The 23,047-nt window shown below is 40.5% G+C and overlaps 1 protein-coding gene across 6 annotated transcripts in view; it reads left to right on the top strand.

The window, feature by feature from the left end:
* The window catches only part of magi2a (membrane associated guanylate kinase, WW and PDZ domain containing 2a), a 244,186-nt gene that overhangs the window by 173,087 nt on the left and 48,052 nt on the right, over positions 1 to 23,047 (top strand). For all 6 annotated transcript variants that reach the window (XM_028571367.1, XM_028571366.1, XM_028571364.1 and 3 more), the window contains exons 6-7: positions 2,328 to 2,538; positions 8,011 to 8,090. In XM_028571367.1, coding sequence (XP_028427168.1) covers positions 2,328 to 2,538; positions 8,011 to 8,090 — 291 coding nt within the window. The remainder of the gene's footprint in view (positions 1 to 2,327; positions 2,539 to 8,010; positions 8,091 to 23,047) is intronic.

The following is a 23,047-nucleotide window of genomic DNA, read 5'->3' as shown; positions in this document are numbered from 1 at the left end:
ATATTTAATTGAATAACAACATTATGAACAAGGTTCTGACTGACTTAAGCTGCCTACACATGATAGGCGGCAAAACCGCTTTGCGCTGGCCGTTCCATTGATTTGTTATGGGGAGAGTGGTGCCGCCCAACTATGCGCAGTGCTACCCTTGGCATCGCACACCGCTCGGATTTGCCACTTTGAGCTGTGCTGAAATTTGAAATTGTTTCAACTTTGACCTAGTTGCCGCTGACCTGCTCTATGCGCCCTACCTAGCGGTGCGCAGAGAGCAAATCGTTTATCATGTGTAGGCGGCTCAAGACGCATCAGAATGTACCTTTTTATTGTTTGCATTGTGTGGACATCCAGATATTCACACACATGCACACGCTTACAGTACGCATACACACACACACACACACACACACACACACAAAAATCCTTTGAATGCATCCCATGATCACATGAAAAGACCATCATAAAAGAGGCTTTTATGAGTTAGATTTTTGTGATTCCAAATCCAAAACCATGCTGTGGTCCTGTGACTTTCTAAGCTGGTTTATTAGCCTCAGGACAACCAATTCTCTCACAGCAGTCACAAGAGAACAAAAAGTCAAAGTGTTGGGGCATTGATCTCCAGGAAGTTTGGTAAAAGGATGAGATTTTGGTTTTCCTACACCAGGGAGCTCAAACAAGGTAGGAGTCTTAATTTGCAGGAGAAATACATGCATGCAGACATTCCTCCATCCAACGTCCTATACGGTAAATATGGAAATAAAACTTTATTTATATGGCATGTGCTTAGCATAAGAAGAAGGAAGGAAGGAAGGAAAGAAAGAAAGAACTTGATAAAAAACAGATATGAAGAATTATAGCATAAAATGACTTAAAAAGGCTTAGATGTAACAATAATATAACTTTATATACAGTCTATGACACCTTTCCTAATTTACAAAGTGCTTTACAGGAAAAACAAGAAAGGAAAGACAGAACGCTAAATTCAATTCACAAAATTATTTTAAAAACAAGATGTACCCTAAAAATAAAAGTAGATACAATTTTTTTTTTTAAAACAACTAAAATGACAGAAAACTTTATATGTAGTTTATGACACCTTTATTCGTATTCATGAAATGCTTTATAGAACTTTTAATTGAGCTTTATTGACTTATCTGTGTAATTTTTGTATTTTACCTTTTAAGTCTTGCTTTTAATTAAGCTTTATTAATCTCTTTATGTATTTTAGTCTGTACTTTGTGTTATGTATGAAAAGTGTTATTCCAATAAAGAAATTGATTGTAGGATTCATTTTAATGCAAGAAATTAGATTAAAAAAAACAATACTTTCTGGGTTTAAAATGTTATGCTTGTTCAAAAAAAGATTATTTAAGTTATGTAAAGACACAACAAAAATGACGTTATTAAATTCACTGTCATTACATCCTTACTCTTCAGCCTTGATTTAGGACTACAGGGGCTTCATATGAGGACCAAGGCTAGCACTCTGGTTCATAAAGGTTAAAATTTATATAATTCTCTCGGAAACAAATCCCAGTGTCCAGATGTCACCTACATTTACTCCAAATGATGCTCCAAAAGACTCTGAACTCACCCCGGTGAGCTGAGAGAAAATGCAGGAAACATTTATAACTGATTCCTATCGGTGGTGTTGAGATGCTCGATAACTTCAGGCTCTGGGTTGTGCAGTGAGCCATGTTGGATGTTAAAATGGGCTGCTGCGCTCAGCTCAAGAGGAGTTTTGTCTCTGTAGATGGACAGAGTGTGGGCTGACCAGGAGAGCTGAGGGGGAATCAATAGAGCACAGCAGGCTCTGTGATCTAAGCAGATAGCTACCTCGCTCTTTCCCTCCCATAGATTATCTCTCAATCCCCTGCTCTCATTCGTCCCCTCTCCTCTTCCCTCCAGCAGCTCTCCTCTGGGAAGCACACACACACTTTCCATCGCTTTCTCTTTCTTCCATACACACTATTTCTCTCTCACACTGCCATAACTCAAACTAGGGCATCACAGCCAGCTTCTCTCGCAATCTCTATTGTCTCTTCTGCTTTATTCGTCTTTCTGTCTTGTTCATTCCCTCCCCTGGCTTCACCTTGTTCCCCTTTCTCCCCTGAGTCTCCGCTCCTTCTCACCTTTTTCTAATCATTCTTTCCTTTTTATTTCTCTCTCTCTCTCTCTCTCTCCACCCTAACCCCGACTCTCAATCAGTTTCTTTTCCCTGCCTCCTACGTCTTCTTGTCCTCGCTTCACCTCACTTGTCTTTCACTCTCCTCATCCCCCTCTCCGCAATAATGTCGTGCCTGACTCATACTGCCCTCTTGTGACCTCAGAGTCGAGCGAACATGAGGACAAGAGTACAGACGCTTCGGGGGACATCGCCCCGCAGGGCATCATGGCGGAGGCCCCACCTGAGGCGCCTAAAGACGACGGACAGTCCCCGAAAATGACACTACCCAAACCAGATGAGAACGACGAGCTAGGGCCACTGCCAGACAACTGGGAGATGGCATACACCGAGAAAGGAGAGGTCTACTTCATAGAGTAAGTGTCATGGTTACATCTAATCCTGAGAAATATCATACCGTGTATCGCTGATGAAACCTGAACACACACAGGTGTTCATAAAAGTAATTGCAGAAAAATTGCTCGAAATACAAACTCACCAGATGGTAGGCAATCTTCTTAGCGACTTCTAAAGCAGTATTGATTTTTATAGCCACTTGGAGTTAGCAAAACAAGCTGTAAACACAACAATGACATATTATCATCTTGATATGGCAAAGGTGTTAGCAAACAGTTGCCTGTTTACACATCCAGCAGACACGGAGCAACATTAGCATTTGTTTTTTCCCAACATTCACTCCCCTTTTAGCTCTGTACTTGATCTCCATTAACTCTGGATATTAATATGTGGCTGTTTTGCTGCTAAATGCTCCATTATGTTCACCTTGTCTGCCCGCCATTTGGTGCTGGGCAGGTTGAGCTTTTGTTGCTGCATCTGGAAAATGATGCGGTGAGAGTGAACCAAAACAATAGAGTTTTAGGCCTTAAAACCAAAACAGTGATCCAAAATTCTCCTTTAAGCTGAGGGAAACTGCAGAGTTGGATCTTTCACTAAGAGTGACCCCTTTAATTTGACCCATCAATATTTGTCAGTGTACAAATATTGATTAGTGCAGTTTTAAAGTAGAAAAACAATTAAGTCTTCTGGTGGTGCAAAGTAACAAAAACAAAAGTAAATATATATATATATATATATATATATATATATATATATATATATATTATATATTCTAAATCTGCACAAGTATAAAAAATAATTAGCCATGCGATCGTTTTAAAATAACCTCGCTTATGTGCAGTCCGAAGAGGCATGTTCCAGCCTTTAGAGATGGCAAGATGAGTTTGTATTTTCATTCTTCCGCAACATAATTTAATTGAGCCTGAGTTACTAGGGCTAGGTACCATCTAAATTTACTTCTGTATGTTCCCTTGTGTACACACACAAATGCACACACAGAGAGACCATAATTGATGCTTGGTGGTTTAATGAGCTTTAGAGGTCCCTAGAAATACCTTGCTACACAGAACTCTTATACAAGCTCTGAAGTTTAATTTATTGGAGTTGTTACAGCTGCAGTAAAAATTTTGGAGGTAAGTCTTTGTTATAGAATAATGGAGTTGTTGTGTGTGTTAGTGGTGGTGGAGTGATCGAATTGTATGTTTATGGATGTAGGCATTGGTTATTGTGTAGTATCAACTAATGTAGCCATAGAAGGAAATTATTCTATTAGAATTTTTTTTATTGCATCAATTAGGGCTGGATGATTAATCGAAAAATAATCGAAACCGAAATTCAGAGCCTATAACCGACGTCATTTTACCAAGTCGGTTATTTCGGTCTTTTAATCCTATTATTATTTCCGCAGCCGCCCACTGTGTGTTAATGTACTTTCCCCTTAAAACATATTACATATTACTCCGCCCCGTCCAGTCTGCGACATTGAAGCAACATGGAGGAGAACTCAAACACCGAGTCAACTCAGCAACAGGAGCCGGACCCGCTTGTACCAAAAAAACACGCAGTGTCCATCGTTTGGACACATTTTGGTTTCAATAAAGACGACACCGAACAAACTCAAGTCAAATGCAAACACTGCAGAAAAACTGTTACAGTAACCAAAGGTAATACCAGCAATCTATTTCAACACCTGGAGCGCAATCACATTACCGAATATGAACAGTGCATGGCTCAAAAAAAGAGAGGCTTACAATCGCCCAGCAACAAGTGCCTCCACAATGCAGGTGTCAATAACACACGCATTTACAAATGCTACACAATACGAAAAGGATTCAAGAAAATGGAGAAACTGACGCCATTAATTACTGCATCACGAAGGACTTGGCTCCCATAACTACGGTGGAGCACAGTGTGTTTAAACATCTCGTTAAAACACTCGACAGAAGATACACTGTGCCATCGCGACACTATTTTTCCCAAACTGCACTGCCCAATATGTACCAAACATGTCGTAAAAAAGTAACTGCTGAACTTTAAGCACTTTGCAGCCACATCTGATCTGTGGTCAAGTAGGACGATGGACCCATATTTGAGCCTTACATTGACGATGAATAGAAGCTGCGCAACAGGTGCCTTGAGACAGCATATTTTCCAGTCGATCACACATCAGAGATGAACTTTTTTTTTACATTAAAACTTAAATTACTTTTTTAAAAGACGTTTTTATTTCATTGTAAAATCTACTGTTGTAGATTTCAGTTCAGTTGTTTGAAATATTTAATAAATAAGCATTTACAGCCCAATTGCTATCTGTGTGTTTCCTTATTTTAGAATCACAAAGATAGGATTATGGACTCTTTCATTAGAAAAAATAACCGTGAACATATTTACAGTATAAGAAAAGATTTTTGTTTTTTAAAGAATCGTTCAGTAATCGTAATCGAGGTAACTTGTTCGATTAATTGTGATTATGATTTTAGCCAAAATCGTCCAGCCCTAGCATCAATAGATATTTCCAGTCATTAGGCTAAATTTCTCCACAGCATTTATGAAATACCAGCACTCTTGATCACATCATAGACTGCTAGATGCTGCACAGCAAAACCAGACAGAGATAGCGGTGACAGACATTCCTCTAACAACATTCCTTGACATCCAGCCAGGCACATGTTGCCTCTTCATGTCTACTTGCCACAGAGGCAGACTTTTAATTCCCTCCACTGCAAACGAGACGACTCACCATATGTCTCCTCCCCTAAACAGACAAACCTCATGCTCCCACACCCACAAAGCACATTACACAACTAATGCAGTTAGCCCACTGACTTCCTAGCTTTTTTTTTTTTTTTTCTGGGCGTATGTGATGCCGTGCCAAAGTGATAGCAGCCGCCAAGAGGATGCTTGCCTTTGATTGGCCTCCATTCGAGATCAATTCGTTTACCTACAGCATTTGAAGTGAGGGGGCTGAGGAGAGGAAGGGAGGGAGGTAAGGAGGGAGATGGAGGTGGAAGAAAAAGAAAGTGATAGTGATTAAAAATAGTAAAGATTGAAAAAAAGGTGAGAGGGAGGACAAGAAAGATAATTCTACTATAAATAGTAATACCTAGATATTAGAAGAGAGGAAGGAAGAGGAAGGAAAAGCGTGAAATGCATTTGGAGAAGAATCAAAAGCAGAGCAAAACAGACTTTACCTTTACCTTGAACTGCACTTTATTTGGCTCTGTATTTGGCGTGGGCCTTAGTCTCACACTTTTATCTATGTTTAGAGATGGCAATATCCATCTGTCGGTCCACCACTTTGGTCCAGATTGAAATATCTCAACTTTTCCTGTAGCGCCACCAGCAGGACAAATGTTTTGGTTGACATTTTTGTTTTTGAGTGAAATGTCTCGACAAATACTGGATGGATTAACATGAACTTTGGTCCAGTCATTCATGTTCCCCTCTGGATTAATTGGAATAACTTTGGCAATCCCTTAACTTTTCATCAGTCCAATTCATGGGTTTGTGACATTCAAGACATTTAAGAAATTCCCATCAGCCTCAATTACACTTTATGTTTAGTCCTAATTTGCAAACATTAGCATGTTAAGACAGTAATCTAAGACGTTATGCATGGTAAACATCATACTTGCTTAACATCAACATGATAGCATTGTCATTATAAAAGCATGCTAAAGTTAGCATTTAGCACAAAGCACAACTGTGCTTAAAGTGCTCATATTATGCTCATTTTCAGGTTCATAATTGTATTTAGAGGTTGTACCAGAATAGGTTTATGTGGTTTAATTTTCAGAAAACACCATATTTTTGTTGTACTGCACATTGCTGCAGCTCCTCTTTTCACCCTGTGTGTTGAGCTCTCTTTTTTAGCTATAGAGTGAGGCATCGCACTTCTGTACCACCTTTGTTGGTAGTCGCAGTAAGTACTGCTAGCTAGTCAGTTGCAGAGTATGAGAGCGTGCCACGCTAGCAGCTAGGCGAGCATTATAACGTGTTATAAAGTGACGCACGTTCTTCACAGAACTAAAGGCTGGACTACAATAGAGCTGTTTGGAGCAGCTTGTAAACAGTGTTTTCTCTGGAAGATGGGAAGTCCCTTTGGGGTGGACTTCGGGCTTTTTCACTTTGTAAACCTATAACGTGCACAAAAAGATATATAACACAATAAAGGAAAGGGGAAAAGCCAAAAAGCATAATATGAGCACTTTAATCCAAGCCTCACAAAGCTGCTAGCATGGCTGTATATTCTTAGTGTTTTTTTATTTATATTATTACTTTATTTGTTTATATTCTTAGATATTCTTAAAGCTGCACTAATCAATATTTTCATAGTAACACTGAATACATGACAATGTAATGTGAAAGGTGTCACTCAGTAACAAACCCATAAATAATTAGCACCAAACCCTACAGCTCAATGGAGATTTTTAGCCTCTTTACGCTCATTGTTTTGGTTTTACAGCCTGCAGATTATGCTCACGCCTCGTTTCCAGCGACAGCAGGCAGACGGACTAAGTTAGCAACAAGCTGGTGAAGAAATGTGAATATCCGTTGTAGCAGCTAAAGAGCCAAATATTTTCCTGAGGAGTTGGTGGAGACCAAAACAGAACTAAAAGGAGAGTAAAGTCTGGACTCTCATTTTTCAGGTGGACAGAAACACGACTGAATAAATGCTAATGTTTGTCCATGTCTGCTGGATGTGTAAAACTCAAAACAGATGTGTTTTCAGATTGTTACTCTGCATCCAACTGGCCAAATCATGATTGATGCAGCTTTAACATCTGTATAGAATGTTTTTCCTGTCATTGGTGCGTTCCCGGGATCTTTGTCTTTAATGTCTAACTGCAAACACAATCTCCTTTGGGAAATAAGTTCAAATTGATAGTCGATAGTTGAAAGAACAAAGATACAATGAAGCCTCTTTTTCTCTTCCTCCTCCATCTTCTCACCTCAGTTTTTTACTGTAGGCACTTTGTGTACACCTCCCCTGCCCTCCTTCTCCCCACTGACATGAAGGGAGGCCATTGTGGCTCCAGAGCTTCAGACGAGCTGTGGAGATGCGTTAACTTTGCAATGGCACATCATATCTGATCTAGATCCAGCTCTCTGCCCAAGGCTCTGGATGAATCTGCCAAGGCCACAGCTGTTCCCCTCCCTCATTCCCTCAGCCACCCCTCAATCTTTTTTTGCCCTTTCTCCTCCTCCCCCCTCCCCCTCCTCTGCCTGCTAATGAGAGACAGTAAGCAAATTAAAAGTATTGATTGCCATTTTGTTAACCTAAAGCTTTTTTTCCCCTCCCGTCTCTCGTCACCTTTTTTAGAGGCAGGCACACGAGGGAGTCTCATCTTTCCTCTCTGAAATGATTCTCCTGCCGAATTAAGAATCCACCAACCTCCTTCTCTCTTTCTGCCAAGTCTCCTCTCTCTCGCCATCTATCACACTCCCTCTCACTCTCTCTCTCTCTCTCTCTCTCTGTCGTCTCTTCACAGCCACAATACCAAGACAACATCGTGGCTGGACCCAAGGCTAGCCAAGAAGGCAAAGCCGCCCGAGGAATGCAAAGAGGATGGTGAGTACTTTATCTTCTATTTTTCCTTTCCTTCTGATTTTTTTTGCTCCTCATGTTCATACATTTTTTATTTATTTTTGAACAATGTTTTCATTAATTTTCCATTGCAGTTACAATCTAAAACAATGTTCGTACATTTCAATTACACAACCTCTTCACAGCTTTCATTTTTACAAGATTTAAACCGTGCCTGTTGATCAGACGAGACGCATAGTGAGATGATTTCATACGAGACTTCCTGATTCTTGTGTGCCTGTGTAGGATATTTTTTTTTATTTTATATGGTGGAAATGTTGGTGTGTGTGTGTGTGTGTTCGCATGTCAACACCGGTCGCTGGGAATAGGAAGCCCCGTGATGTGCGTGTTTAAAGCCCAGGTCCAGAGAGACTGGAGGTTACAAAGACTTCTTTATTCTCAACTGAGAGAGATGTGGAGTGTCCTTCACCCGCCCACACACACGACAAAAACACACCAAAAAGAAAGGAGAAGGATGAATGTCAAGGCAGCAGGTTTATAGACGAGCATGCATATATATATATATACGAGTGTGTCATCTATCTCTTTCCCATCACCCTAACTCCCTACTTTCCCGTTCGTCTTTTCTTTATGTGTGTGACCGAGAGGAGATTTATCACCTGAGTTATAGACGGGGAGGTAATGAAGCTGAGTAGAAGGACTGTGTTTTAGAGATGGACAGAGACAACAAATGAGGAATGACTTTTTTTGGATTGTGTGTCTGTGCAAGTCTTTTGCTGTATGTTCGTGGCAGGGGGGTGGTGGTGTTTGTGTGCATATTCCTGGTAAACATGTAACCACAAGGATAGAGTTTCTCCAAAAATATATTTGGCACTCAGGCATACAGACAGAGGGACAAATTACTCTTCGCGTTTGCTATAACCTGCCTAGTGTGCCAAGTGTGTGGGAACTTAGAACAGTGGGCAGAAACTAATTATTGTTTTTATTATCAATTAATCTGAAGCTACTCTTTTTGTGATTTGTTGTTTAGTTCCCAGACCTAAAGGTGACGCCATCCAACTGCTTATTTAGTCTAACCAAAAGTCCGAAACCTCAAAAGATTTAATTTCCATTGATATATAACAAAGTTAGTCCACCACTTTGGTCAAGACTGAAATATAACTATTGGATGATTGACATGAAGTTTGGTACACACATTCATGTTCCCAACAAGAGTTATAACAAGTAATAAGCATGGTTCAAATACCTGCAAAAACAATTACATTCCCATCAGCCTCAGTTGTAATTTGTGTTTAGTGCTCATTAGCTAATGTTAGCATGCTAACACGCGAAACTAAGATGGTGAATATGGTATATCCCATACCTGCTCAATAATCACTGCTCAACATGAGCACATTGCTGAAATTACCATTTAGTACAGTCTCACAAAGGCCAGCATGACTGTATACTCTTATGGTAAATGACATTTATCAAATTGTAAATGAACTGACTAATCATTGTTGAATTCCAGAAAGTACTCAGCAACAGGAAAGTATGTCAATGTCTAAAACACTGTACTTTAAAAGACAGCACACTTAATAATATCTGAATCCCTATTGGAATGCCTGTAGACGTTTGCTACCTTTAGCAGGATAGTCTCGCTTTGCCAGAACTACCTCCACAGCCCTGCAAAGGAGGGTCTGGCTAGTCCACATAGCATTCCAGGATGGGAGAAAAACGTGCTCTGGTTTATTGGCATTTCTTTAAACCAATCACAATCGTCTTGGGTGGCGCTAAGCACCGGGAAAAGCCACTGTACCGCTGCAATATAGGCTCGGGAAGGAACTTGTTTTGGTGGAACGTGTACATTCAAAGGTTGTTTTTAGTCGTGCAACAGAAAACTCAGATTGGACAGATAGTCTAGCTAGCTGTCTCAATTTCCCCTTCAGAGATCTGGGGAGCATTTAACCATAGTCCTCATAAATCGACCGGAAAATTCTAACACAAACAAAACGGTAGGTACCGGACTTTTGGCTGAAAATAGTCAAATCTAGCGGAATTTCCAACGGAGCAGTCCTGCAAGTGGAACGTCGTGGATCTAGACTATGAGCAGGATAAAACAAATTTAAGATGTATTTGCAGATGCTGTTTGACTGCAGGAAGATTGAGAGTGAAGGAGAAATGGTACCTGGTCTGAAAACATTTGCACTGTGTGCGGTGGCATTAAACATGGGGGCTGCTTCCTGTTGACTTATTTCCCGTTTCATTCTTCCAAAAGAATTACCGTTTTAATCTAGCAGTTTATTCAAAAGACCATCTGTGTAGTGGCCGAATCTCCCCATTCCCGCTCAATCTTCAGACATTAAAGGGAGAAAGATCTCCAAGATGATGAAATGACACCAAAACAAAGACAGAGACACCTGTGAGGAATTAGTTTAAATTTGATTTTTGCTTTTATCTCCAACACTTCCAATCCTATTTATCCATCAAGACCGCTCCACAAAGAGGAGATGTGCTGATATTTGGGAGGACTGGTATTGATCTGGTTAGGCCGCTAATCCAGTTAGTCCCAGCTGAAGGGAATGTAGTGCTTAATGGTGGCTGCAGGTCTAAGTGAGTAGACACATATTAGGATTGTTGGGCCAATAGATAGTTCTAATTTTGACAACGTTGGAGTCTGTCACGTTCTGAGTCAGTTGGTGTTGACTGTATGGATTAAAAATCACTGAGCTGTGTTTTAGGATTCTAATCATCAGTTTGCTCTTAGTTTCTGTCGTGTGAGTGAGTGAGTGAGTGAGTGTGTGTGTGTGTGTTAGTGTGTGTGTGTGTGAGATTAATTTTAATAACTCTGTTTGACACAGTCATAAGGTTAACATCAATACTTCAATACTTTGGTTTATGACCAAATACCTGCGAAACTAATGACATTCCCATCAGTTGTAGTTTGTGTTTAGTGCTTATAAGCAAATATTAGCATGCTAACACTAGGGCTTGATATTGTTTTAAAAGTTACCAGTACCTTTAAAGCTATAGTGTATAGTTTCTGCCACCCCCGTGACGAATTCTAAGTAATGACAACAAAACTGTCGGCGCGTCCACATGCTCTTCTCCCTGTACACCAACAACTGCACCTCCAGTCACAAGTCCGTCAAGCTTCTGAAGTTTGCGGACGACACCTCCCTCATCGGACTCATCTCTGATGGAGACGAGTCCGCCTACAGGTCGGAGGCTGACCACCTGGTGAAGTGGTGCAACCAAAACAATCTAGATCTCAACGCTCTAAAGACAGTGGAGATGGTTGTGGACTTCAGGAAGAACCCAGCCCCACCTGCCCCCATCACCCTCTGTGGCTCCACAATTGACACTGTGGAGTCTTTCCGCTTCCTGGGAACTACCATCTCCCAAGACCTCAAGTGGGAGCTGAACATCAGCTCCCTCGTCAAGAAAGCACAACAGAGGATGTACTTCCTGCGGCAGCTGAAGAAATTCAACCTGCCAAAGACGATGGTGCACTTCTACACAGCCATCATTGAGTCCATCCTCACATCCTCCATCACCATCTGGTACGCTGCTGCCACTGCCAAGAACAAGGGCAGACTGCAGCGTGTCATTCGGTCTGCAGAGAAGGTGATTGGCTGCAATCTGCCGCCGCTCCAGGACCTTTACGCCACCAGGAATCTGAAGCGTGCTGGAAAGATTGTGGCTGACCCCTCCCACCCCGGACACAAACTCTTTGAGCCACTCCCCTCTGGCAGGAGGCTGAGGTCCATGAGGACCAAAACTTCACGCCACATGAACAGCTTTTTCCCCTCCGCCACTAGCCTTATTAACAAGGCCCGGAAACCACCCTGACTCTCCACCTGGCTCTTCATGCCACTGTTCTCTCTCTGCTGTAATACTCTTTGCTCTTTATTTATTTATTTTATTTTATTTCTATCTTTATTTTTAATTTAATACATACTGTGTACATATACTTACACTTATATTGTTTATACCTATACTTATATTGTTTATTACATTTAGAGAATATGTGATGTGCACCAACAACACCAAAACAAATTCCTTGTATGTGTTAAAAAACGTACTTGGCAATCTGATTCTGATGATACAAGATACGCCGGGCGACGCAATCTTCTGAACATAGCCATACTACGAGAAATACAGAGTTGTGTGGAGCTGATGGATGTAATGGACGTTCATTAATATCAACAGGTTACGCACTAAAGCTTTAAAGTGATACAGATACAAATAGAGTACTTCATTTGATACCTTTTTTTTTATTCAATTGCGTAAAATGCCACCACCACTAGCTGCTGCAGCAGAGGGCCTATTACACGTTGCATTAAATCGGAGAATGCTTGCAGTGATTTGCTGCCAGCAAAACCATACAAATAGAAGTTGTTTTTTTCTATATCTGGGTACTGTAGTATCTGGACTTCTAATGGACTTTTATGTTCCGAATGAAAATGTAAAAGATGTTGAATATGAAGAGTTTAGGATAATTTTCACAGTTCAAGATGTTACACTGATGTGTTGAGATGTTAGTTTAAGTATCTGTCTAAATTTCAATGACGGCTTGCATTGAGCAATTGAGAATTCAGTATTGATTAACATACGCATGGTTATAATTGTATAATGTGGCAAAGTGGCTACATTGCTTATGTTCCACAAAGTTTAGGACATATATACCATGTGTTAACAGCAGAACCTCAGAGTGACTATTCAGAGAATTGTGAAACGGTCGCTCTCCGAGCTCTGCAGAAGCTTGTAAATTGATGCTGAATTCTTTGATGTAAATAAACTCTTATCATCAAGAACAGTGTCAGCGGATTCCTCTCCATACAACATTACAGCATCGCTACAAAATACACCGCAGTACAAAAAGAATCGAATGCAGGTATCAAGATTTCTTGTTCTCTCACATAAATCCAGGCTTTTGTTAGTGATATAGCTGATCTGTCATTCAGTGTGTTGTCCTCTGTATTTACGCAGTTGATCTGTGTTTGATTCTTCTTGATTGTAAGCACTAGAAGTGTGTTACCAGTTTAAGTTTTTTTTTTTTTTTTTTTTTTTTTTTTTTTGTGTAAGCAGCCATATGAGAGGTGGGTTGTTTACTTCAACCTCTACAGCCTGGCGGCACTAGCCACCCCTGGGAGCTGAGCTCAGTTAGGGAGAGAAAAGCTGCCTCTGTAAATTTGTTATTTATTGGTGGGAAAGGTAGATGTGTGAGTCTGTGTTTGGACCTGAGCCATGCTCTGATAAGCACTAACAGGATTGCAAGGTGGAGTCTTTGAGCCGTGACGGGACAACGGGCTGAGAGGAGGAGGAAGAGGAGGAGAGCTGGAGTATTAAGTGGGACTTTGCGTATGGAGGTGAACACACGTGCTGTAGTAAAGACCAGATGTCGAAGAAGTATTTATGGCCTTCACTTAGATGTAGCATTGCCACAAAATACTCCACTAAAAATAAAACTCCTGCAGTCAAAAATCTACTTTAAGTGCACAGGTTGTATCAGCAAAATGTATTTTTACAGATTATTTATAACGACTTTATTTGGAGGTAAAATAAAAAGAGTATCTAAAATGTTAGCAATAATCCATCATTGCACAGGAAAACTGTGTCTGCACAACCGCGGCAAGTTCGGTAGGTCAAAGTTCAAGCAAGAAGTTGATCTTTAAACAGTGATGGATGTTTACATCTCAGCAATTAACTTGGTGTGTATAGTGTTTTTGTTACAGATGGAAATAATGGCCAAATCAATGCAAATGAGGCCTAATTATCCTTTAAATTATGCAGAATGCCCCCTCTTTTTTTATGCCTCATGTATAGTTGTAGTTGGTCGAGGTGGAGCTTATTTGACCTACTTTATGGTTAGCTTAATCTAAAACAATGTATCTAATTATAAGACACATATTGTATGTGTAATATCTTTTTGGGGTGGGAACTGTAGCAAAGGTAGTGGAGTAAAAAACTGCAATATTTTCCTCTAAAAAATGTAGTGGAATAAAAGTATAAAGTAGCATTATATGGAAATACTTACATAAAGTACCTCAAAACTGTACTTAAATGCAGTACTTGAGTAAATGTTTTTACCACTGGTAAAGACATCTTGTTCTCTCTCATGTTGAAAGTCGGTTGCAACACATACAACCAGAATCTGTCAAAATATGCAGAGAAATGTGTGTTCGGTTTAGCGTGCTCATTCCTGCGTGTTCAAAGGAGCGACTGCTCCGGTGAAGACAGAGCAGTCGACATCACAGACGCCATGTAGTTACATAACTCACTCTATATTTCTCTCTTTCTCTGTCTTTCTGCCTCCATCTTTCCCACCTCCTCTCTCTACCCCCATATCCATCTTTGTCCCCCTCCCTCGCACCTGTCCTCCTGTCTCCTCTTTTTGTTTTGGTAGACGAAAAGAACTAGGACAGGCTCTTAACAGAGCCTCGCTGTTTGCTTTAATACCCCCCACTCTCACCCTCTTAAAGTTGGTGGTTTTTATGTTTTGTTTACCTGTCCTGCCAAATATTTGTTGGCTGGGAAAAAGAAAACCAAGCATGCCCGTTGTTGCCTCACTGTATTCTTTACTTATTCAGCTTGTTATTCTCCTCATGTATGCCAAAGCAGGTAGCGTGAATCCCCCTATTAGATTAGTGAGTTAAAATCACACAACTGTAAGATGATTTTCGTCACTCTTTCAGTGTGTTTCGTCAGACGACAGCGTGTCCTATCCAGAAAAGCTAGGCACATACAACATCATATGTACAGTATAGGATAGAGTGTAGACACAGAGAGGAATTATAACTTTGACGCTCGGGTTTGAAGGATTTTAATCGTATTAGAGTGCTTCTTTGTCTTTCGCTTCTGTGTGTCCCAGCAGACTTTGCTCGTGTGAAATAAGAGAGCACTACACCTAAACGTGTAATTACATTCTGGTCTTGTGAGGAGATTCACGGGCAAAGAGACTAAATTATTCTTGTCTCTCACAGGCAAGCGTTGGGCTCACTCTCCCATCTTGTCCTCTCTTCAGGGGAAATAGCTGGGCTCGTGTTTTACTCGTGTCTCTTTTCTGACGTCTGCAGTTTTAAAAAAGGTGGTGTGTGTGTGTGTGTGTGTGTGTGTGTGTGTGTGTGTGTGTGTGTGTGTGTGTGTGTGTGTGTGTGTGTGTGTGTGTGTGTGTGTGTGTGTGTGTGTGTTCTTCCAACACTTCATCATATATGTCCAGGTGGACGCTACAAGGCAAAGCTCCTCCAGCCTTGGAAATGTCATCTCTCCTGTTTACTCGGTTGTCCTTTCAGCCGGCTCAGTGGGACCTTCCAGATAGATTTTGTGTTTTTGTGGAAGTTTTTAGGGGACGCTGAATGTGAGCCTATACTCTTTCCACGGTGTGCAGTCCTACAGGTGAGTTATTATACACAGAGAGACGCAGCGCCCTCCTTCACCTTGAGACTCCTGCAGCAGTTGCGAGCGGAGTAGCGGGGAGGGGCAGGCGAAGCTGTCTGCAAAATGATTGATGGGTGTATTTTGAGAACATCCCCAGCAGAGCATGCCTGAGACCTGGAGATTGGAAGGAGGATTCAAAAGAGTGTGTGTGTGTGTGTGTGTGTGTGTGTGTGTGTGTGTGTGTGTGTGTGTGTGTGTGTGTGTGTGTGTGTGAGCTGCAATGTAATTTTTTTTACTGCATCCAAGCCAACTGATATACTAAGTAAAGCTTGGCAATAAATCAACGTAAGATCATAATGTAAGATACAGTATCGTGGGGGATTTGGTTATCATAATAGCAAGATATATCTTAAAAGAAGTCTTTTTCAGGTCTTTATGGCTGCGTAAAATAAAGGATAAGTTTGGCAATATTCTTTCTTCTTTTCTTATTGTATACAAAGTGATCCCACTAACAAGTATTACTTGTATGGCCAAAGCTTGATATACTGTAGCTTATGTGTCTGTGCCACAGACTTCCATTGTCATACAAAAACAAATGCATTATTTACTCTTGTTTGAGTAATGTTTGCTACAAACAGTACCCAGCTGTTTTAGAAAATTGTTTTTAAACAAAACTATATCATATATTGTGAACTTTATTAAAGATTTACAACTTTAGCAGGGATTAATATGCTTGTTGCCAAGTGCGACAGACAGATGAACCAGTTGGGTTTGGTTTTTATATGTGCCATATCTTTTAAGTGATAGATTTTTTGAATTTGAGTGTTCTGGCACCGTAAAAAGGAAGTAAGTCATTCTACTTGTTAGACTTTATCTTTATACATATTATTTTGCAAGGGTTCCCTAAAGCACCTATAGTGATCCCTAGATTTTGTGTGTGTGTGTGTGTGTGTGTGTGTGTGTGTGTGTGTGTGTGTGTGTGTGTGTGTGTGTGTGTGTGTGTGTGTGTGTGTACAGTACAGGCCAAAAGTTTGGACACACCTTCTCATTCAATGTGTTTCCTTTATTTTCATGACTATTTACATTGTAGATTCTCACTGAAGGCATCAAAACTATGAATGAACACATATGGAATTATGTACTTAACAAAAAATTGTGAAATAACTGAAAACATGTCTTATATTCTAGTTTCTTCAAAGTAGCCTTTGCTCTGATTACTGCTTTGCACACTCTTGGCATTCTCTTGATGAGCTTCAAGAGGTAGTCACCTGAAATTGTTTTCCAACAGTCTTGAAAGAGTTCCCAGAGATGCTTAGCACTTGTCAGCAAATAGCCCTTACACAGCCTGGAGGTGTGTTTGGGGTCATTGTCCTGTTGAAAAATAAATGATGGTCCAACTAAACGCAAACCGGATGGGATGGCATGTCACTGCAGGATGCTGTGGTAGCCATGCTGGTTCAGTATGCCTTCAATTTTGAATAAATTCCCAACAGCGTCACCAGCAACGCACCCCCACACCATCACAGCTCCTCCTCCATGCTTCACGGTGGGAACCAGGCATGTAGAATCCATCCGTTCACCTTTTCTGCGTCTCACAAAGACACGGTGGTTGGAACCAAAGATCTCTCTATTTGGACACATCAGACCAAAGCACAGATTCCCACTGGTCTAATGTCCATTCCTTGTGTTTCTTGGCCCAAACAAATCTCTTCTGCTTGTTGCCTCTCCTTAGCAGTGGTTTCCTAGCAGCTATTTGACCATGAAGGCCATTCATCTGGTCTTTAATCTGAGCTACTGTTAACTTGCGATTTCTGAGGCTGGTGACTCGGATGAACTTATCAGCAGCAGAGGTGACTCTTGGTCTTCCTTTCCTGGGGCGGTCCTCATGTGAGCCAGTTTCGTTGTAGCACTTGATGGTTTTTGCGGCTGCACTTGGGGACACATTCAAAGTTGTCGCAATTTTCCGGACTGACTGACCTTCATTTGTTAAAGTAATGATGGCCACTGGTTTCTCTTTACTTAGCTGATTGGTTCTTGCCATAGTATGAATTCTAACAGTTGTCCAATAGGGCAGTCGGCTGTGTATCAACCTGACTTCTGCACAACACAACTGATGGTCCCAACCCCATTAATAAGGGAAAAAATTCTACTAATTAAACCTGACAAGGAAGTGAAAACCATTTCAGGTGACTACCTCATGAAGCTCATTGAGAGAACACCAAGGGTTTGCAGCGCTATCAAAAAAGCAATAAACAGTCCAAAACCCCCAAAATGTCAATTTTTGCTATCATCAAAAAGGCAAGCTGCGGATATTCACATTGAACGAAGCTGGAACTATGAATTTTCTTGTCAAATGTGCTTGAGGACTTGATGTATGTAAAATGTACTTGATTGTCAAAATTGTTGCAGATTAGTTTTCTGTCAATTGACTAATAAAATAATTGTTGCAACTGTAGTACAATACTGTACATGTTGTGTGGTAGAACATTTCACACATATTTCTCACTTCTACAACTAAATGCATCCCTTTCTGCCTAATTTGATGCAATTTAACATGTTAATATTTCATTATGCTCAAATAAGCTTTTAAATCATTATGTTGCAAGACAATTTGACATTAAGCAATTTAAAGCCAAATAGAATCATGTAAATGCGTTTTACACTACCTGTCCAGTATTTTACTCATGTCTTTTTTTACATATTTATTGGTCTGTTTGGACTCTAATTGAGTTAGAAATTAGTTGAATCAAATTAACCTTAATACATAATTGTATCTAATCAACAGCATCCAGGAAGCTATTATAGGAGAACAAGCAAATTTTTGGAATTATCCAATTTAACACCTAACAAAAGGGTCTCACAAAGCGGCACTCATGACCCCACAGGGATGCGGATGGGGGGAGGGGGGAGTGGGGTTATTAGAGCAATATTGCACAGGGAAAGTAGAGGAGGAGAAAGTATGTGTGCCTTTGTGTGCAGCTGTATTTTTTTCACATAGAGCTCGCCAAATAAACCAGAACTTTGGAGGCAAAAAGAGGAGAGAATAAGTGCCAGGTCACAGTTCAGTACGTCTCCTTCTGTTCCTGGAATGTCCCGATAAGCTACAAGCTTGTGAATTCAGTTTTTGTTTTCTCATTTTCATTCTGGAGCTTAACTATTGTCTGCTCGCTCTGGAACAGAGACCAGTGGGACTGTGCAGTAAAGGGAATGTAAGGACATGCATTTCTCCACAGCGCAGGTGTATTTAGCAGGAAAACAAGTTGTGGAAAAAACAGTAGCTCATTGAAATTTTATTTTATTTCAGGTTTATTTGTCAGGGACAATGCACATTAATAATAAATAAAAGTAAAAATGCACCAGAATTAGCCTGGAGGCTATTTTACATCCGTTTTCCCTGGACTGGTGGTAAGAGGTCACCCGAAAATGAGATAAAACGATTACGCTATCAATAATACATACAGATTTGGCCCTATACAATACAAGTTAATTATACTAATCTTAAAGACAATAACATAAGAACAGTTGGGTAAGATCAACACAAATACACACACAGCGGAACTGAGCATAACGCAGCAGAGGAGAACACTGTTGCCAGCAAGTAACACAATTAACTGATTTGTTGTCAGGGTCCTGGCTGTTGCATTGACTTATCCTGTCACAGTGGAGATGTATTGGTATGTTAATCATCTTCTAAAAGACTTGAACCGAGGGGAAACAAATGCACTCGTGGTTAATGTCAGTTGGCCTGTGATGTAAAAAATATGACAGTGTATCGCAGTGCATCAATCTATGTCAAACCCTGTCGCAGCCTGTGCTGTTTTATCACACTATAAACATATTCAGCCATATGATTATCTGACAGCTGTTAGTATGGCTGGGCTTGTGCACTTGTCCTTGGGGATCCTTAGCATGTTGATTATGTAGTTACAGAAAGATATGCACATACTGAGCATGTGTAAGCATATACAGTTGCTTCATTGCACAGGACTTAAATAAATCCACATTTAAAGTATGTGGCTATATAATGTCTGCCTGCCCCTGTCTCAGGTGTCAGGTCTCATGTGATGTGTGATTAAGGGCTGTCCCAGTTGAAGGTTGGCAGTGATGATGAATCGTGGTGAAATCTTTGGTCATCAATCCCATCATCTGTGGTCCTAGACACATCCATCAACGGCCAGTTCAGAGCTTTGGCAACCAAAGACCGCCTGTGTCAGAAACGTAGGACCAATGTGACTGCTGCTACACAAACATCTACTACATATTCCAACTTGAAAACTGGCTGACGCTGCATTGTAAGAGTCCAAACATGAATTTTATTATCACCTCCAGCAACGATGTTTTGTTTGTTAGCGGGATTACAGAAAACCTACTGGCCCTATTTCCATGTTGTTGTTTTTTACTTTCGTTAACATTGCTAGATAGGGCAGTTGTGCTGAATTCAGTTGTTTTGGAATATTTGGAAGAAAACGCAAATAGACCTTTTTCACGGCAGACATGTTGACATGTCATAGTAGGAAAAGCACAGGTGTATTCAAAACCATTAATGATGGCTGCATTCCACTTAGGAGAGGCCCTGGTATTGTGCATGCTGACTCACTGAAATAGCTTATTGGGACACTTGATGGAATTGAGCCATCGTTAAGGTTATCAATTTCAGCTGTGCTTTTCCTACTATGACAAGTCAAAAATGTCTGCAGTGAAAAAGGTCCATACTGGAAACAGCTATCAATGTGTTGTTTAAATGCTCTGAGCAAAAAAATAAAACACATCTTCTTTGTAGCGTCCATGTTTCCACATATCAACTTAAAGCTCATGAACACACCAAACACACAAACGTCTTCCATGATGGGATTATCCGAGGAGCATGTGAATTCACCATTGGCCTTGGCGGAGGTGCTGTGTGCCATTCAGTTATTTATATTATGTTATATACTCATGTGTACAACAGTGCTGTGTATTTGTCATGGATGTACTTCCATGGTGCCATTTTTCATTAAGTTAGAAAAACAGTGCCAGCACTATTGATTTTTTTTTTTCTTCTTCTAATAACTTTGCGGTGCTACAATTCAGCAGACATTCATCACACAATGTGGTATGCCTCAAATCATATCAAGATCTTAGTGTAACAATGATTAAGAGGAGATGTGTATAGAGACCTTAAATCAAGTCCAAATTAAAAGTGCCCTGTGGAGTTTTCTTGCAAACAAACACACTTTGTGTTAACATTCAGTTTTACTTACCAAAGTGTATTGTGTGTATTATTGAGTTTTAACAAATATATTTAATGCAATTGCATATTTTTTTGTCAAAGGTTTGAAAACTGCATTATTAACATCCATTACTTGCTTGCAGTATTCGTCTTCCCTGCCTCTGCGGATGTTTTGCTGTGTTTCTTGGCGCGTTATCCGCTACCTGTAGATCAGTGTAATAGTGTGAATCCATCGGCAGGAATGTGTATCACCTTACCCACGTGCATGTGCTGGCCCAGCCTCTCTCCCTTAAACTAGTGAAACAGAAGAAGCTAATTTCCCCATCTTCCAGGTGAGATTTTCTCTGCCAAGTCATGTTTACCCGTCAACAAGCTCAGAAAGGCACAGAACATATTTCATCTGACTGGTTTAAATATCATGGAAGATGGTTCTTCTGTTGACTGGGGAGGGAGCCGAGTTTATGAATCATAGGTTATACTGATTCAGGAAATATTTAGGCTGAGTTCTGTTCATCAGCACTTCCAGGTCCTCTGTAAACATCATGTCTGAGTCACAATTGGTAGCTTTAGCCCTGTTTATATGCGGTTCCTGAGGAAAACAAATAATAGTGATAAGAATAATGTTTACTGTGTATACAGGTGTTGTTAAAGCCATCAGAAGGTTAGCTGAGGTAAGATTTCTGCTGATCTTCACGTTGGACCTGCAACCCTGGATAATCTTAAAATAAATGGCTTCATTTTTCTGCAAACAGCGCTATATATCACTTTAAACATGGTTGGAATTGAATTCACAGGTGGTCTGAGTGTATTAATGTTCAGTTGGCCAAGCGGGCAGCAGGTTCTGTCCCTGCTACAGAAACAAATCATGCCCGCATGTAATACCTTATTTCAGCAAGAGGGGTCAGCTGGCTATATCTTCATATCAGCCCCAAGAATAATAAGCTGGGCATATTAAACTGCATGCAGGCCTCATCTTACAAAAACAGTATTGCATTTTTCCATTTATTTTGATTTTGTCAGCACCTTATGAAGTTTGTATGGCTTTGAGAAAGAGAATAATCCAACCAACATATTATGAATCTTTATCAGAAGTCCTGGAGATGTTTAGATGGATGGCAGTGTCAGGCAGTCTTTCCACCGCTATGGTCTTGAGTAAAATATCTTAATTATTGGAAGGATTACCATTACATTTGGTGCATGCAATCATGCAGCTTTCAGTTTGAGGTTTAGATAATTGAGGTTGGATTATACTGCAAAGAAAGGGCTCTGCAGTAGGTGAGTCTGAACCACTGCTCACATCAACAGCATACTTAACTCCATTCATGTGTTCGAAGTATATTGGATCTTTCATTTGGTTGTGCTGCCAATTGTGTGTTCTGAAACATCACACCTTAGCCTGTGGATTTTGTTTTTCACAGTAAACTCACTGCTGGAATGTACGCTGCATTTAAAGGTAACATGATAAATGAAACCCAGCACAGTGCAGTATTCGGTAGGAAAGGACTTTTTAAAAGGCTTGAGATGCTGAAAAAGATTCTGTTCAGCTAGTTTGCTCTTTAAAGATAGAATGACACTTCAAAAAAAGGCCTGGTCTGTGAGACTGCATGTGAGGATACTTGAGAAAGGAAGAATTAGAGGTGGAAAGAGAGGAGAAGATTATTGAGTAGCACTGGGGGAGAGAAATTGTGGGGAAGATGCCAGGATGCCTCCTGCTGGTAGTAAGTGGCCCTCCACCTGTGACTGCTGGATGACTGTTGTGGCATGACTAGAGATTGCAAACATTTTCCCACTTGCTTCGGGGGCTTCATCGTAAGAGTTCCTACCTAGACATTTCACACCAGCTTGACATTTCCTTCGTGGACGAATGCAGCATGGCAGTGATAAGCAGTGCCGGCTTTATATGGCATACTCTCCACTCTCTCGCTCTCTCTCTCTCTCTCTCTCTATCTCTCTATCTATCTATCTCTCTATCTATCTATCTATCTATCTCTCTTTCTTGATATATATCTCTCTCTCCTTGTCCTAAATTAGCTCTACATTGCAGACTGCTGACATAGAGGTTAAAGATGACACTCAATGCCAAACAAAAGCCTTTAGATCCATACTCAAACAAAGACATCGAGGCCTCAGTCTTCTCATAACACGTAAGTCAGAAAATAAAAAATACATTTGGGAACACAGTGGTATCGCTAAAAGGACGTTCAAATGGACAATCAAGGCAATTTATTATCGACATGTTGTTCTTGTTCTTATTTTTGAATTCAACTCCAAATCAGTGTGCGGCTTGGTTTCTAGAGTCTGTGTTCCCTTCTCCCGAAAGCAGAGACTTTTCTGGCTTCCTGCAGCTCCTCCTGTGGACATTTTAATAGAAAACGCTTTTTATAAGAAGACTGCTGAAATACACGACAGCCCT

This window comes from Perca flavescens, chromosome 23 (assembly GCF_004354835.1).
Source record: "Perca flavescens isolate YP-PL-M2 chromosome 23, PFLA_1.0, whole genome shotgun sequence".
Classification (NCBI taxonomy): domain Eukaryota; kingdom Metazoa; phylum Chordata; class Actinopteri; order Perciformes; family Percidae; genus Perca; species Perca flavescens.
Note: the sequence above shows the minus strand (reverse complement) of the source record. Positions and strands in the feature narration are given on the sequence as shown.